The 15,186-nt window shown below is 35.9% G+C and overlaps 1 protein-coding gene across 3 annotated transcripts in view; it reads left to right on the top strand.

Annotated features, from left to right (window-relative positions):
- The window catches only part of SLC25A13 (solute carrier family 25 member 13), a 101,983-nt gene that overhangs the window by 73,606 nt on the left and 13,191 nt on the right, over window positions 1-15,186 (top strand). For all 3 annotated transcript variants that reach the window (XM_062569151.1, XM_062569150.1, XM_062569153.1), the window contains one exon: window positions 10,909-11,049. In XM_062569151.1, coding sequence (XP_062425135.1) covers window positions 10,909-11,049 — 141 coding nt within the window. The remainder of the gene's footprint in view (window positions 1-10,908; window positions 11,050-15,186) is intronic.

Here is a 15,186-nt window from a genome sequence, read left to right as displayed (position 1 = left end):
GCCAGTAGTCATTGTAAACTAAGGATCTATTTTAAGAGATAGGTGGCTTGAGACATATTTTAAACATGCTGTAAATGTTGGCTTATCCCATTTGGTATTTGAAATATAATATTAACAAGGAGATGCTGCCTAAAGTTCTAGCAGCAGACGTGCGGTGGCAGAATGCCCTGAGTTTTCTTTTAAGTGGAGTGCTCCACTTAAGGGCATAGTCTAGTGCCAGGTAGATAGGTTGCAACTTGTCTTTTCTGCAGGTGGTCTTTGTTTTTTGTAATTTTAAACCCAATTCAAGCTAGCAACAGACACTGTCATTACAAGTGGTGTCTAGTTTGGGAGGGAAAGGAGATTAATTTTACTGTGTTAGTGTAAATGTATACTAAAAATGTGCGATGTCAAAGCTATGTTTTTTCCTAAAGCTTTCAGCATTACATTGGCCTAACTTTTAGTTTCAGTTTGAGTCAAAGTGAAACTTTTGATTCCAGTGGAAACAGTAATTAGACTATTGAATTGTTTTGAAAATTTTCAGTCTTGGATTTTAGCTCATTTGAAAATGTAGTAATCACTTATGAGGGAGGCAAAGAGCATGATGTGTTAGAGTCTGAAAAAAGGGCAACCAAGTAAGATGAATTTTATTAAACAAACCTGCCCTACCGCAGTTCTGCTCTCCACATCTAGAGCTCAGCTGCTATTATATTACAAACAAAGATGTAAAATTTCCCTTTTTTTATGCTTACATTTCTTTGGAGTGGATTATGCAAGGGCTTTGTGCTGGGAGGCATGCTAGATTTTCATGTTTTTAACACCAGCCCTATGAGTACTTTACAGCATTAATATCTAAGAGAGGGAGGACCAAGTAGCTACTTGGATATATTTGGTTGTTTAGTAACACAAAGGGCTTTAAAGGGGTCAGTATCACCTGAGTAGCTCCACTCGGCTGTTCGCCCAAGCATTGCCAGGCATTGACTTTTAAGTCCCTAAGGAGCTCGCTTTGCATCATAATTACTGAGAATTAGTACACATGGCTGACTTTTGCACTTGCAACTAAAGCTGATTGTTTCATTGAACAAGTCTTTTTCTGTTTTGTAAACTGTTTTCTCTCCTGCAAAAAAAAAGGAAGGAAAAATAGAAAGATCTTTTACTTCATGACCTCGTGGCACTTAGTTCAGCTAACAGCTGTTTCATAGCTTTTTATTTTGTGAAGATGAAAGTGATAGGTTGTCTGAAATTTTTGTTTTTGACACCGTCCCGCCATACAACTGAAACTGTAACCTATTTTTATACCGATTCTTAAGGATAGTTGGTGTATAAATTACTATACTGGCTCAAAATTTCCATCCTCTCCTTTGTTTGCAAGAAAATTTCCTGGTGGCTATGGTATTTGTTACCTATGAAACACCTATATATTACCTATGAAGTTACCTATATGTAACTTCAAGATTGCACAGCACCCAACAGCCACTATAAAATACGATCGCTGCCTTGTAACTCTCATATCTTAATCGTTGGATCGTGCAATTCCTATATAGTCCTCATGATTACGAGACTAGTAAAAGTCATCACTTTCAAGACTCTCTGTAATAATACTGTGGAGCTGTGATTTGGTAGGCATCTATACCACAGATCTGACCTAACCTCCTCAAGTGAAAAAGTGCCAAAAAAATATAAGGATTGATTTCTACTAATCCTGTAACTTACCTTCAGGAATTTTTGGCTAAAAAGATGAATTTGGGTAAGCTATAAGTACAAACTCAAACCTTTTTTTACGTTGGTAATATTCTTGAAGCAATGTTTTTTTTTCCTGGTCTTTCAACGTCTTTAACATTTTAAAGAAAAAAATCAAACTGAGATTAGTTGCATGCTTCTCTTAGAGTTCCTGCATTTAAAAGTTTTTGATAAAAATAATGTGATTTTTTAATACAGTATTAATATTATTCTCTTCTTTTGAGTTATATTAACCAATTAATACTGCCACTTTGTGAAAGTGGCATAAATACTATTTTGGATTTTGAGATGCTGCCTTTACGAGTATGCTCTTAGGTGATCATTCTGCTTGTTTCCATCAATAAAATAGTTCCATGTTTAACTGGAGAATTTACATTGTGCCTGGAAGTAACTGTGCAAAGATGCAAAATAAAGAATTATCATAAAATACAAACAAAATGTTAAGAAAATGGAAGAAGTATTGTAGTATGACTGAAAAGAAATGGCTATAAAATATATATGGACTTGCCTGAATTTACTAACACAATTCTCAAGGTTAATCAGAGGCCTAATGTTCTGCAAGAAAGGGGAAAAACGTTTTGCTTTGTAACCTTTCCTTCTGCTCTCCCTCCTCTTTCTGAGCGCACACAGACTTTTTCCTTCCCAGCTGCTCAGTGTGTGCTCACTATTAGCCAGTTTAAATCATGTAGCACAGTACAATTACAGACCCCGTGCAGATCTGCTTTTATTTAAGTTGTCAAGACAATTTTAGGCATATTTCTAGAGGCTTTATAGGAATCGTAATAAAGTTGAAACACATTGGACCTACTTGGACAAACCTCAGCTCTGCCATAGAACATAAAAATTAGGTATGATTAAGATGGAGTTCATCTCAAAAGTGTGCAAAATCCTGTCCAGAATTAATTTTTATTAAGGAATATGGTATGAAATTCCAGATTAAATTTGCCAAACAACCAATCCAGTGCAGATAGTTTAATATTAAGCTACTTAAAACATTTGTTTTATGTTTCAAAGAGTAATAAAGATAAGTCCACATCTGAGCTGCATTTTCTCTGTACCGCTGTAGTAGAGGTAGAAGATGGATGCACTGCAACTCCCACACCCTTCTTAGATATCTTACTTGCAAAAATCCAGAATATTTTTAAGTTGCAGGCTAAAGGAAACTGAAAGTATCGTTCTTGTTTTCATTATTCAGAAACTTAAATCTGATAAAAAAAATTATTTTGTTTGGCAAGGGAGTCTGTGTTATGGGTAAAATGAAACGCAGCATTATGTATGCTGGGGAAAAATCATCTCTGTGTGATAGCTGAAAAAACTGAACAACCACTATCATACATAAAAGTTTTGTTATAGCTTATTGAGATAGTTAAGAAATAATGGTGTTCTTTACGATTACTCATATTAGTTTTGAAGGAAAATGGTATATATTTCTTGAACTCTTAACAGATTTGCTTTAAGAGGTCTATTCTCCCTGCAGTCAGTGAATGTAACTTCCATTACTGTCAAGGGTTCTACATGTGTGTTTACAAGCCCCAAATTTATGTTTCTTGTTTAAGGAAAGGTTTGAAAGGTGCCTAATTTTCTTTCTCCATAATTAAATTTAAAGCTATTTCCTCTTTAAATAAAATTTACTTAAATAGATTAATTATTTTGATTTTAGAGTATATTTAATAAAACTGATGTAGCATATTAATACGGTATAGCATAAGTAATAAAAGATTTTAAAGCAGAGTTTTTTCCTTTGAAATACTGCATGTCCTTGAATTGTAGTTATTTTCAACATAGTGGTTGAAACTGTCCTTAAACTTTCACTGCAAAAGAGACCAGATAGATTTAAACTTAAATATGACTTCCCATTTGCAAGCCACTTGTGTTCCAACACTGCTCGGTTTTAATTGCTTTCAACTAATTTGCAGCTAATCTGAGTTTTAAGCCTTATACCAAAGTGTAGGAAGGGAACATACAGTAACACGATAGCCCTTACAGGAGGTTGTACCAAAGGGTGGGGAAGTTCCTGGTGCAGAGTGCCTGCTTTTCTTTGACCTCACCCCACATTTCCTTGTAGGTTTGGATGTTTTAAAAAATAGTCTGCTGAATCTTTCACCCAGCTGTACCTGTTTAAACTGGCCTTTCCTGAAAGCGCTAAGAACTTAGAATGTGGTTTCACTCTATTTTAAATTTTCGTTTTGGATAAGTTCATATATTTTAATTTTTTTCCAAGGATATTTTCCCAAAACAAATTATAAATGCTTTCTCTTTTTCCTTCCCATCTCCACTTTTTCTACACTTCCCTTCTTCCCTCAAAAAAAAAAAAAAAAAAACTTTTTTTTTACATATTGGAAAAGAAAAATAAGAGAGAGGAACAGGTTTAGGCTGCTATGTTTCTGATTGTATAACAAAAATTTTGAACTATTCAAATGCCCATTTTTTCCAACAAGCGTGCTTAATATTCTTTCCATTTGAAATAGATTCAATCTTTTTCTTTACCATTGTATTAGAAACAATGGCTGAAAATTATTATATGATGATATTTTATAGCTTAAAACATATAATTGGTTTGACAATTATATTTTATTACACATCCGTTTCTCCTATTACTCATTACTGCTTATTTTAAAGGCAGTAAGATATTTTAGTATTTACTGGTATAGATTCTAAAAAAATATGCCCTGAAACTCAAATCGGGATTTAAAATCTAGTTTTCTGTGAGAAAAAGGAAGATATTTATGATATCACAGTAATTTATGATGTGACCAAGAAATAATGGATCACAGTTTTAATGCAGCTACCATACCTTAAGACTTGGAAGGTCTGTAAATCATTAAGTGATTCAACAACTAGTCAAAATAGACAAGTAGAGCAGACAGAGCCAAATGTTAACATATTTGACAGGTCTGTAAGTTAATTGCTTTTATAATGCCAATCAAGTAGGCTCCGCTTTGATTTTTTGGCTAGGCTTCTGAAGAATTATATTACCTATAAAGTAGAAAATATCAAATCCACAATTCCATTTTTTTCACGTTGCAGGGTTGGTCAGCGCTTGTAAATAAACGGTACTTTTGTTTGTATCTGTTTAGCCGTGTCATTAATAAACTGTTGTGAAGAAATCGTCACAACTTGTATCTGTCTCGGAAAGCTGTACGAAGCAGTAGCAGGAATGTACTTCTGTTGAGACTAATTGCAATTCCATTTATGAGCACTTTAATGTGAATGCTTGAAGGAGCTTGCTTTGCAATTTATGTACATGTGGACGTTAACAAGGCTTTTCGGTTATAGCAGCGTTCGCTGTTTGAGCTATCCAAACCAAAGCCTTAGCCAGACCGAGAGAAGTCTGCGCTCGGAAGACGAGACAGATTAGCTGGGGAAAAACACAGTTCTGCCTGAGCAGCGTGAAAGCTGTTTCTATGCTGGCCTGGTCAGGGGAGTGAAAAGCAGATGATTGAGGGCTCAGGAAATCTCCTTGTGATCTGCAGTGAAGATATTTACTGTATGAACTCCCATTGCTAAAGGGCATTATCGGAGTCTTGTATAGATAGGACCACAGACAAGAGAGGACACAAAATAGCACAAGATGGCTCGTCTGGAGTTTTGAAGCCTGGCTTTATCTGAAAAACACATAACAGCGAACTGACCTTTTGAGAACCCAGGCAGACTTGCCCTTGACATACAGTGCCAAATAATTAAGGTTGTCACCTTTGAAATATGTAAGAAAAACAGTCACTTTGGACAGATGTCCGTTATTCAGTAGCTCTTCTGGTAACAAGCAAGTCTATCATGAAATCACCGTTGCAGCAGCTTGACAAGATTCATCATGATGAATCTTGAGACCTTTTGCCATATAAACGCCAAGAGTTTTAAAGGTAGTTTGAAGCACTGCAGTGGCACTTCGTAAATCTGGCTTCTAAGCCTTGTTTTGTCGTAGACTTAGTATGTGATTTTGTGGTAAATCATTTAATAGCTCTGTGCATTAGTTGCCTTTTATTGTACATTGAGAATGGTAATTCTTGCATCCTTTGAGTGCCTTTTTAATTTAGATTTTTTTTTTATGACAGGGAACAATCTTTATCTTTTGTCTGTACAACACTCAGTACATTAGGAACCCAGACTTTAATTAAGATGCTAGCAAATGCAGAGGAAAGCAAGTTGTATTTGGCAACTGGCAAGGAATAAGGGTCTGGGACTAAGGAATATGATAAACAGTTGACTAAAAATTTTAGAACTTACACCAATTTCTCTGTTAGTAGATTGAATGAGTAACCATGATGCTGTAGATGAGTTATTTTGCAGGTTGATTTGGGATAATTATGTAACATACTGCATATGTATTTTAATGCTTGCCATTAATTGCCACAGTTGCTATCCTTGGATGATATTCTTGGTAAATATTAACGCTTTAATAGCAATAGTAGCCCTTTTCTTCAGCCATGAACCCTTAAAAGATGCTGTGTAACAGGTTAGATGGGAGGCAGGAGAAAGATCTAGGTTGCCTCTAAATGCTTGTAGCTGAGAACAAGCAAAGAGGTTTTCAGGAGCTCATAAAGGTGAAGGTTAGAGACAGTAGGATAGTTGATGGTTAACTGTCAAGTAAGCAAAAGAATTTAGTCCTTTTACCTGGGACGGGCTGGTCTGAGACTGTGGAAGTGCAAAGAGTTTTCTTCCTGAATAGCAAGCTATATTCTTTTCAGAAACTATAATGCAGCTTTCAAATGGAGACTGCAGCAGTCCTGTTTAGGAGAGCTGCGTCTGGTATGTTCATTTCTTATCTAATCTTATAGGTGCAAAAGATGTGTCTACTTTAAAAAGAATGAGAATTTCTTTCAAAAGAATACAGATTTCTTAGTATAATGCTAGGGGTTAAAATCTGCTTAATTTCCAGTAATGTTTATTACAGAGCAATTTGAACATGTGAAGAAGTAGAAAACATTCTGATTCCTTAAACTAGGATGTTGTTAAGTGGTTTTTATTAAACCATTCTTTTTTGCCCCACTACAAAGTGGCTTGTATTTCCCCATGGCCAAAAAAAAAAAAATACCTGTACTTTTTCTACTTCTTTCTTCCATTCAGGAAAGTAGTAAAGTAGGATCGTGATAGACAGTACTGTATTACTGTCCAAGGTTATACTGCCATCGAGAGGTGTTGGATGATATCATACCAAGCGTAGGGTTGAAAACTGCAAAGATAAAAAACCAGATTATTTTTAAAAATCCACATGTATGTGTATGCATAGCTAGCTGTCCCTATGTTAGAGCACATTGAACACTTTTTAGTAACCCAGATTTCTATAGTTCTGTGCATATGAGGAGTTCTCAGAAGATGGGGGTATTTCCTTTTGTTTCTTGCTTTATGTCAAACAATACCATAAATGCTTGTGATATTTCAGAAAGGGACTAAGTTGTAATTAGGTCAAATACTAAATTCTTGCAGAATAGTACAGTTTGTGGGGCTTACAAAAAATTGTCTACACAGTATCTATATGTATATATTCCTATAAATAAGTCAAAATTACAATTTTTTATTTTAACAGCATTATAATAACTGAAAAGTAATAGTATTTTTTTCTAGTCAGATCCTTAGTTGCTTTCAACAACTGATTGAAAAAGGTGAAATGGAATTCAGAGTTGAGAGTAATCAAGTTTTAACTTCAATATAGAAAAATTGGCATTACTGGGAAGGATCAATTGGTAAAACAGTTGGTGAAATTTATCCCAGAATGATTTTTGTGACATTTAGTGGAGGAAATACTTAAACTCGAGTAAGCTGAATTTAAACTGTGTTTGTTCTGACCAAAAAGTACTTTAAAAATTCTAACTTTTAGGAGCATATTTTAAAATGAGATGCACTTTTAACTGCTAAACTTACCAAATTAGGAGAAGTTAACTTTGTTAAACTTCTTTGCCAAACAAAATGAACAGGATGATGAGGTTTTTGTCTTTTTTTTTTTCCATAATAATTTATACAAGCATTTTGAAGAGATGGGTGGTGGGGAGGAGGAAGATTAATGAGTTTTCTTTCATTGTGTTTCACTCAGTATGTAAAAACTTGGAAAGAAGACAGCAGCGATGGTATTGTGATTCAAGGTGCTGATTTAGAGATCAGGGTATTTGCAGACTGTTACTAGCTGCGTGTGTGCGAGCTAAGGACACCCATACGCTGGGCATACTACTATTAACCTCTTTACCTCCAGTCCGCTTCTTGTAAAACAAGAGTGATCATACTTCCCTCACAGGAGCCCTGGCAGGAAATAGCCATCAATATTTATGAGACCCGTGCGTAGTATGATGCAGAATAACACAGAAGGAGTTAGCAGGGCTAGGCAAGCAAGGAATGATTGTGTTCGAGGGAATAGCAGCCGTCCCTGGCTATGCTTTCCCACAGTTTTGGGAGAGAGGAGGTGCAGTTACCCGTGCGGACAAGTTAACTAAGAGGGTGACATACGCTCCCCGCCAGGCTACTGTCCTTGTTACCATTAGAGCAGCCCCCGCACTGGCTGATGCCAGACGAGCCTCAGGTTCCCGAGCGGCGCAGGCGGCTGGCAGAAAGCCTCCTCCCGAGAGCTTCGCTTGCGTGGTGGCCGCCTCGTGCCTGTCGCTTGCTCCTTTGATCCCTGAGTGTCTCTTTGATCAAATTCAGAGCACAACTAAGGTGGTTCTTAAGTTCAGACCTCGTACCTGGACATTTTTATAGATAAACTTCACTGGAAATTTCCAGTGAATTTCCTAAGACGTCTTTTATGGGTGGCAGAACCAGGAGTTGTCCCATTAGGACAACTTTGGTCTTTTTGGTAATGGCTGGTGAATACAGGTCTTGGAGTTTTAAAACACTGAATGCAGCAACCCTGATAGTGTGAAGTGGGTAGGTAAAAGCATCCCTGTTTTTCAAATAGCAAACTGAAGCTGAAGTCTGGTGGGATCTTCCCAGAGCCACAGACATGTAACGCTGCAAGTACTGCACGCAGTCAGGTTGGGCACACAAGCATAAACATATAAATGTGCCGGTATTTTAAGCATTTCCCATTTGACTGAATTCAGAAATCATTAGCCTTTATTCTCCTTTAAAAACAGATACACCTTTCTAGATCGTTTCTCTAAATATGGCATTCACATTTACACTTACAAGTGTTTCTATAGATTTGTAAATTACTCAGTGTTTTGGTGCATTAATAATCATAAACTGAACTTCAATTTTGTTGTCATCTTTTGAATTTTGATACAGTTTTCCCATAGTGAAAATTAAAGGAACAGTTCCTGTGGAGTCATAGCACAATGAACTACAAGATGATCATACTGAGAGAAAATAGTTTATTTGCGCTAATGTAGATCAGTTGATATGAGTTTTTAAATAGTGTGTTTTAGAGGAGAGCAGTGGTATAGCAAACTCACAAATGAGTATTATCACCTCGCGTTGGGATTTTATCCTTTTAAGAAGAAAAAATATATAATGGCATGTGGGAACACTTAATATTTGTAATACATAGACCAAAATGTTTATTGCATAGGAATTTATAATTCATCATAAAGAGCTTTCCAAGATTTTTTCATTTTGAAGCTTTGCAAGATGAATAGACAAGTGAAAGAAACCGTCTCAATTCTTTGTTTTGAGGACTTATTTACTTAATATGTTTCTTTTTAAGTGCAAAACTGAAGTCAACAAATGTGCCAAATAATTTATCATTCTAATTTCTGATGGCAAGAAGAATAGCAGTTTTATATGTACCAGGAATCTGGTTTGGTAAATGTAGTTAAATTAAATTATGCCAATTTGAAAGTCAAAACCAGTTGAGTTGCACAAGAGCATGCTTTTTCTGGTCAAAATAGGAAACATTTGGGATATTTTGGGGGTTATGTAAAGACTTTAATTTGTAACCACACTGTGTGTGCTCAGTCGAAGCGGTAGGCAAGAATAGTTAGCTGTGTGATTTGCTGTTTCTTCAGCACATTATTTAAACCATATTATTGTGCATATCTTTTTATTTTGAATGATAGTTAATCTGAACTATGAATAATTATTTTAACATTTTGATAATTTGAAAAAGACATGCACATAACAATTACCTACTAGAGATGGCTAAATGCAAATGCTTTTAAATACAATTTATTTCACTTTAGTCATTACCTTTTAGGAAAAAAAAAAGCACTTGTTTTGTTGCAAGGTGGTGAGGAGTGGGGGATGCCCTTTACATAGTTTGTAATGTAGGAACTTGGAAAGGAGCATAGCTCTTGGGCCATATAATTAGGAAATTAAGAGAAGCTGGAATGACACTCTGTTTTGGCCAGGTAGAGTATGAATGAATATTTTGAATACACGTAAGTTATGTCATGCAATTGCTTTTTCATTTTAAATTTTAATGCAGAATCTGTCAGTATAGCAAAAAGGTTATGCCCTACATTTCATATTGCCAATGAGATGTACTTTACTATAAGTAGTGGAGAATATAATATACTTGCCACCACTATGATTTAAATCTAACTAACTTTTGAAATCAATTGAGTGACATCTTGCAAACCAATGGCCACAGAAATTCTTAGATCATTTAGAGTTCTTGATTAATGAAGTCCTTCAGTTTGTAGACCTTCATTTTCTTTGTTACCTAATGCACAAATAATGATGTGGAGCTCAGACTGTTAAATCAAACAGCAGTTAATGACACTGAAACTAGTAGTGTAGTGGGGCTTTAAAGAAGCAAAAGATATCTGCAGTTCTGGTCTTTGGAATCCGTGTATTCTTGTTTTATGAACTCATGCCAAAATTGAAAAAGTTCCTGCCAGACTCTTACTCTTCAGTAATATGGTTTTGCTTTCTAAGTACTGGCATGCAGATCTCACTTTCTTAACTTAGCTAGTAAATCTTCCTTTCAATTTATGATTTGCTTTACAATGTTCTTGGCTTGGCAGTATTGCAAAAATTGGTGTTGGTGAATGTATTCTTGCAGCAAGAATTGAGCTAGTGTCTGTTCGATGAACTGCAATGTCACTGGCTGACCTGCTTCCTCTCTGTTTCCTGACCATTCATCTCACGTGGGGGTAGGTTTCTGCCTTATGAGCTGCGGTTTATTGACTACAACTAAAACTCATGTCTGCTAATAGCTTAACTGACTGCAGCAGGATTACAAATGTCTTCTATTGAATGTAACAGGATGAATGTTGCAAATAATTGATGGATTAACATATTGTCTTCCACTTTTAATTTCAGGCTGGAGGTTCTCAAGTGATCTTTACCAACCCACTAGAAATTGTCAAGATTCGATTGCAGGTAGCTGGAGAAATTACTACTGGTCCACGAGTTAGTGCCCTCACTGTCTTGCGGGACTTGGGCTTCTTTGGTCTCTACAAGGTAATTTTTATACGTATACATGAATTAAAAGCCGATTGTGAGTATTTCAAATCAAAAGATTTTGTTTTGACTAGAGTCATTTCATTGTTCTCACAAACTTTCATAGTATGGAAACAATGGTACATAATTTTTTTTAGTTCTTTATTGTTATGAGATATTATATCTTCATTTTTCATTTCTAATTAAAGGAAGATACAGTTTGTTTGTCTTCTGATTGTGTTTTTATGCATGTGGTTCTTTTAGATCTCATTAGAATGTCTTTTATCACTTTAGGAGATCTGGATATAAGTATTGTCCATTGAGGATTAGTCTGTGATTCCTGACATTCTACCTGATGTAGACCTATTTTCATGACACAGAGTTTTGGAGCTGTGCTATTTTTCTTCTGTGTTTCATACAGCAGCTTTTTCAGATGTCATTGTTAATCTGGGGATGGGAATTAATTGCAGCACAATAACTAGTGAAGAAATACAGACGTAAAAATAAATCTCTAAAGCAAGCTCGCCCTTGCTAGTTTAGAAGAGCATTGCCACAAATACTATTGAGAAAAGCTACTTTTATGAGTGCATGCTACAAACTCTATGCTTCTGCTTTCTCCATTATTGCCCTCACGTACATACATAAATACATACATATAAATAAAATGATTTTAGACTGAAATAGATTTGGAGGAATATGAAATGTCTAGAATATTTTGAGATAGCCATTACACACAGTATTGAAACAAACCGCAACAAATGCCATATACTGCAGAGCATCATGTGGTGTTTCTTCAGATTCTACAGCAATCTCACTCTGCAGGGGAAACTTTCATATTGTCCGTTTGGCTCAGCATTTCTAGTGCAGCAGGCAGTATTCCTCTGTTTTTCTTATTTACAGCAGTGCAACTGTAAACTGAAATAAAAGATGCTGTACAAATACCAAATGAGCCCGCTCCCCGTGTCCTACAATGTTTAAATTTCAACTCCATTTTGAAGCAAGCAATCCTTTAAAATTGTTCTGTTAACATCACAAAGAGGAAACTTGCCCCTGAGTAGATGTATGTGTGTTTTGGCCTGGAGAGAAGTAGCAGATCTGAATAGGATTTAATAGGGAGTTGGTTTTCCCTTTAAATTGACTTGCTAATTTTTTAGGTGTTTTACTGAAGGTGATGCTATTGTATAAACTCCTAGTACATTAAGGTGTTGATCAGGCATGCATTTGCAACTGAAAACATGGATATGGTAAACATACTTTATCCCTGAGGCTGCACAGCAATGGATGGCAGCTACTGACATTTACTTAAACTAGTAAAAATAAAACAAAATGAAAAAGAATGACAGACTAGTTGACTAAAGTAGTATTTATTAGATACTTTTTTCCTGAATACTCCGTATTAGTTGATGAACAGAGTTTTTACACACGAGTTCTTACGTTTTTAAATGGCACTAGTGTCTCAGGTTATTAAAAATGACTTATTTCTGGTTTTTAGAGTGGGTACTTGGAAATATTTGCCAGGAATATGCCTTCTTCCGAACAAGAGCTAGTTACAGCACTGCTTTGCATTGAAACAAACACTGTTATTAATCACAAGCTAACACAGTTGCATTGGTTTGTTCATTAAGTCCGCTCACTTCCACAGGAAAAACCTCATAGAAGAGGGGTTTTTTTACACTTTTGCTCTCTCTGTTCTACTGTCTGTCCTTGCTTTGTGTGCTTTTGAATATGAATTCATTGCCTATGAAAGCTTGACTAATTTGACAAAACTAGAGAACTTAAACTGGCAATCACAGTCATCAGCTCATGCACACCATAAAACTTGTGTCCAAGTGTACCATCAGGCTGTGCTAGCTCTGTCCTTGGAAAGGTTTGTGCTGTTGTTCCCCCAAAGCTTTGGCAATCTTTGCTGCTCTCCCTTGTGCCAGCATGAGCATTAGTGCTGCCACGTAATGACCCAGAACAGGAAAGTAATTAAAACAGAAGACTCTTCCACCTTACAGCTTAGGTTAATTTTAACCCAGATCAACTCACTCTAACAGTATTAGTGTATTCTGAAAGCTTTTCATGAAGCCAGCAGCACTAGTGAGGCTAGGCAGCGATTAATAACACATTGCATGTAAGTCACCAGCCTCAGAAACCACTGCTGAGAGAGATCCATGGTCTAAATGGAATTTAAGCCTGAAAGTAGATTTGGAAGGGCCTACCTCCTCTGCTGGTGCTTCTAGCAAAAGAGTTTGGTGAATATACTGATCAAGTGAACATCAAATAACAATAAATGGTCTAATAAGAAGAATTAAAGTTTATCTGGATAAATTTGGAATGCCTACACTCTTTAAATCTGTAAAACAGCAGTTAGAGTTTTTCTCTATCTCAGTACTTCTCGTGCTGTTCACTCTAACTTGAGCAGAACTTCCATTTGCATCTTAGTGGTTTGTTTAGCTTTGTCATTTTGTATCTTTGTAAAGACCTATCTCAATCCCTGAATGTATTTTAGTAGATCTAAGTAACATTCCATAACAGAGCAAAAGAACCAGAACAGATAGTTGTTTGAGAAAATAGTTTTGTGACTCCTGAAGTATTTTAATGGTTTGTCATAGGCTTGATGGGCATTCATGTAAATATTGCACCCATTTAAGCAGTGATTTTTCTTGGTGATGATTTAGATACAGTTAATTCATTTTCTTTTGCAAATACTGAAAACAAAATTCTAGACTTTTTATTTCATTTGAAATTATTTTTTTCTTTAAATTTTTAAAAATCTATTTAACCATCCAAACTTTAAATGTAATCGTTTCATAGTTGATAACAATTTTTTTATTTTTTTTTGTTTGATATGATCTGTATTATTTTCTATGTTTTTGTTTCTCTTTTTTTTTCTCTTTATTTTTTCTTTCTGCTAAGACAAGTTGATTGCAGTCTTCTACAGCAGTTTCTAGCACAGCTCAGTATCTGGGTGTCAGAGTGACCACCCAAATAATTCGCTTCTGGTGTTTTGATTGGTGGAGAGCAAATGCCTATAGTACCACATCCCTGATAAAAGTTGAAGATGACCACTGTCTAGATGAGGCCAGAGAAGATCGGAGAGTATGAGAAGCTGAGGCAAGAAAAATGGAGTTGACCACTGTGCAAAGAGACAGGATCCTTCTCTGTTGCTTGCAGAATTTCCTTACAGGTCTTGCTTTGAGGTGGGAAGGGATTTCCTTACACTTCTAACCTAACGGTTGTCTGGTGAAATGCCCAGACAGCAAAGATACTGACTCCTCTCTACTGCCAACAGCAGAGAAAATAGGCTTGTCATAGGAATGGAATAAATCGAGGGATATCCCATACTTAATAGGAAGATAGATCTCAAACTGTGGTTTTAAGTTTAAACTAATATTACTGTAACAATACTTTGTCAAAATAGAAGCATGAATATTTTTAAGCAGTTGTTTATTGCGATGAAAGAGAATGTGCCTAGAACTTCCCAGTCTGCTTGTCAGTCAGTCTGTAAACTCATAACAGAGCTGAAGGTCTTGCATGGCTTGTCGATGTGAGTTAGTTCTGCGCTGATAACATACAAACCTCTTGAGTCAGGAATGGTCATCCGGTGTACTGCATACTGGCTTTTCTGTTTCTCTTGCTCTGCAGTTTTGCTTACCACATTGCAATGTCGGCAAGGAAAATTCTATTTTCCTTATTCAGAAATGAGTCTTCATGAAAGCTACTTTGACCACAAGAGATCAATCCTGCATGCACTGCTTAGTTTCCATGAATCTTTTATGCTACATTTCAGGGGAAAATTTGTTAGAATCCTATATCATCATGGAAGAATGTACTTTTATTACTTATAGCTGCAGCCAGAGGATGCAAAGAAATACATGCATCAAACCTAGTTTAATAAGGGAAATTCCTGCATGTCTTAACAAGATCTACTTCTTGTTGTTTGTATATTTTGTATTAATTTCTAACTGTGAAATGCTTGTCGTGGATTTTAGAATAAAACACCTGCACACCCCTGAGAGAGAGTTTCAGTGTTCCTCGCTGGCATTAACATTAAAAAAAATACAACCAATTTTTAAGTCTCACATCAACAAATTAACACAGGAAATGTTATGTAAACCCTTTCTGCATCAACTGGGTGAAATGTATATTGTTTTTGATTGTAATTATCCCAGT

The sequence above is a fragment of the Rhea pennata genome, chromosome 2, assembly GCF_028389875.1.
Source record: "Rhea pennata isolate bPtePen1 chromosome 2, bPtePen1.pri, whole genome shotgun sequence".
NCBI lineage: Eukaryota > Metazoa > Chordata > Aves > Rheiformes > Rheidae > Rhea > Rhea pennata.
The sequence above is the reverse complement of the archived record's forward strand: the minus strand, read 5'-3'. Positions and strand labels throughout refer to the sequence as shown.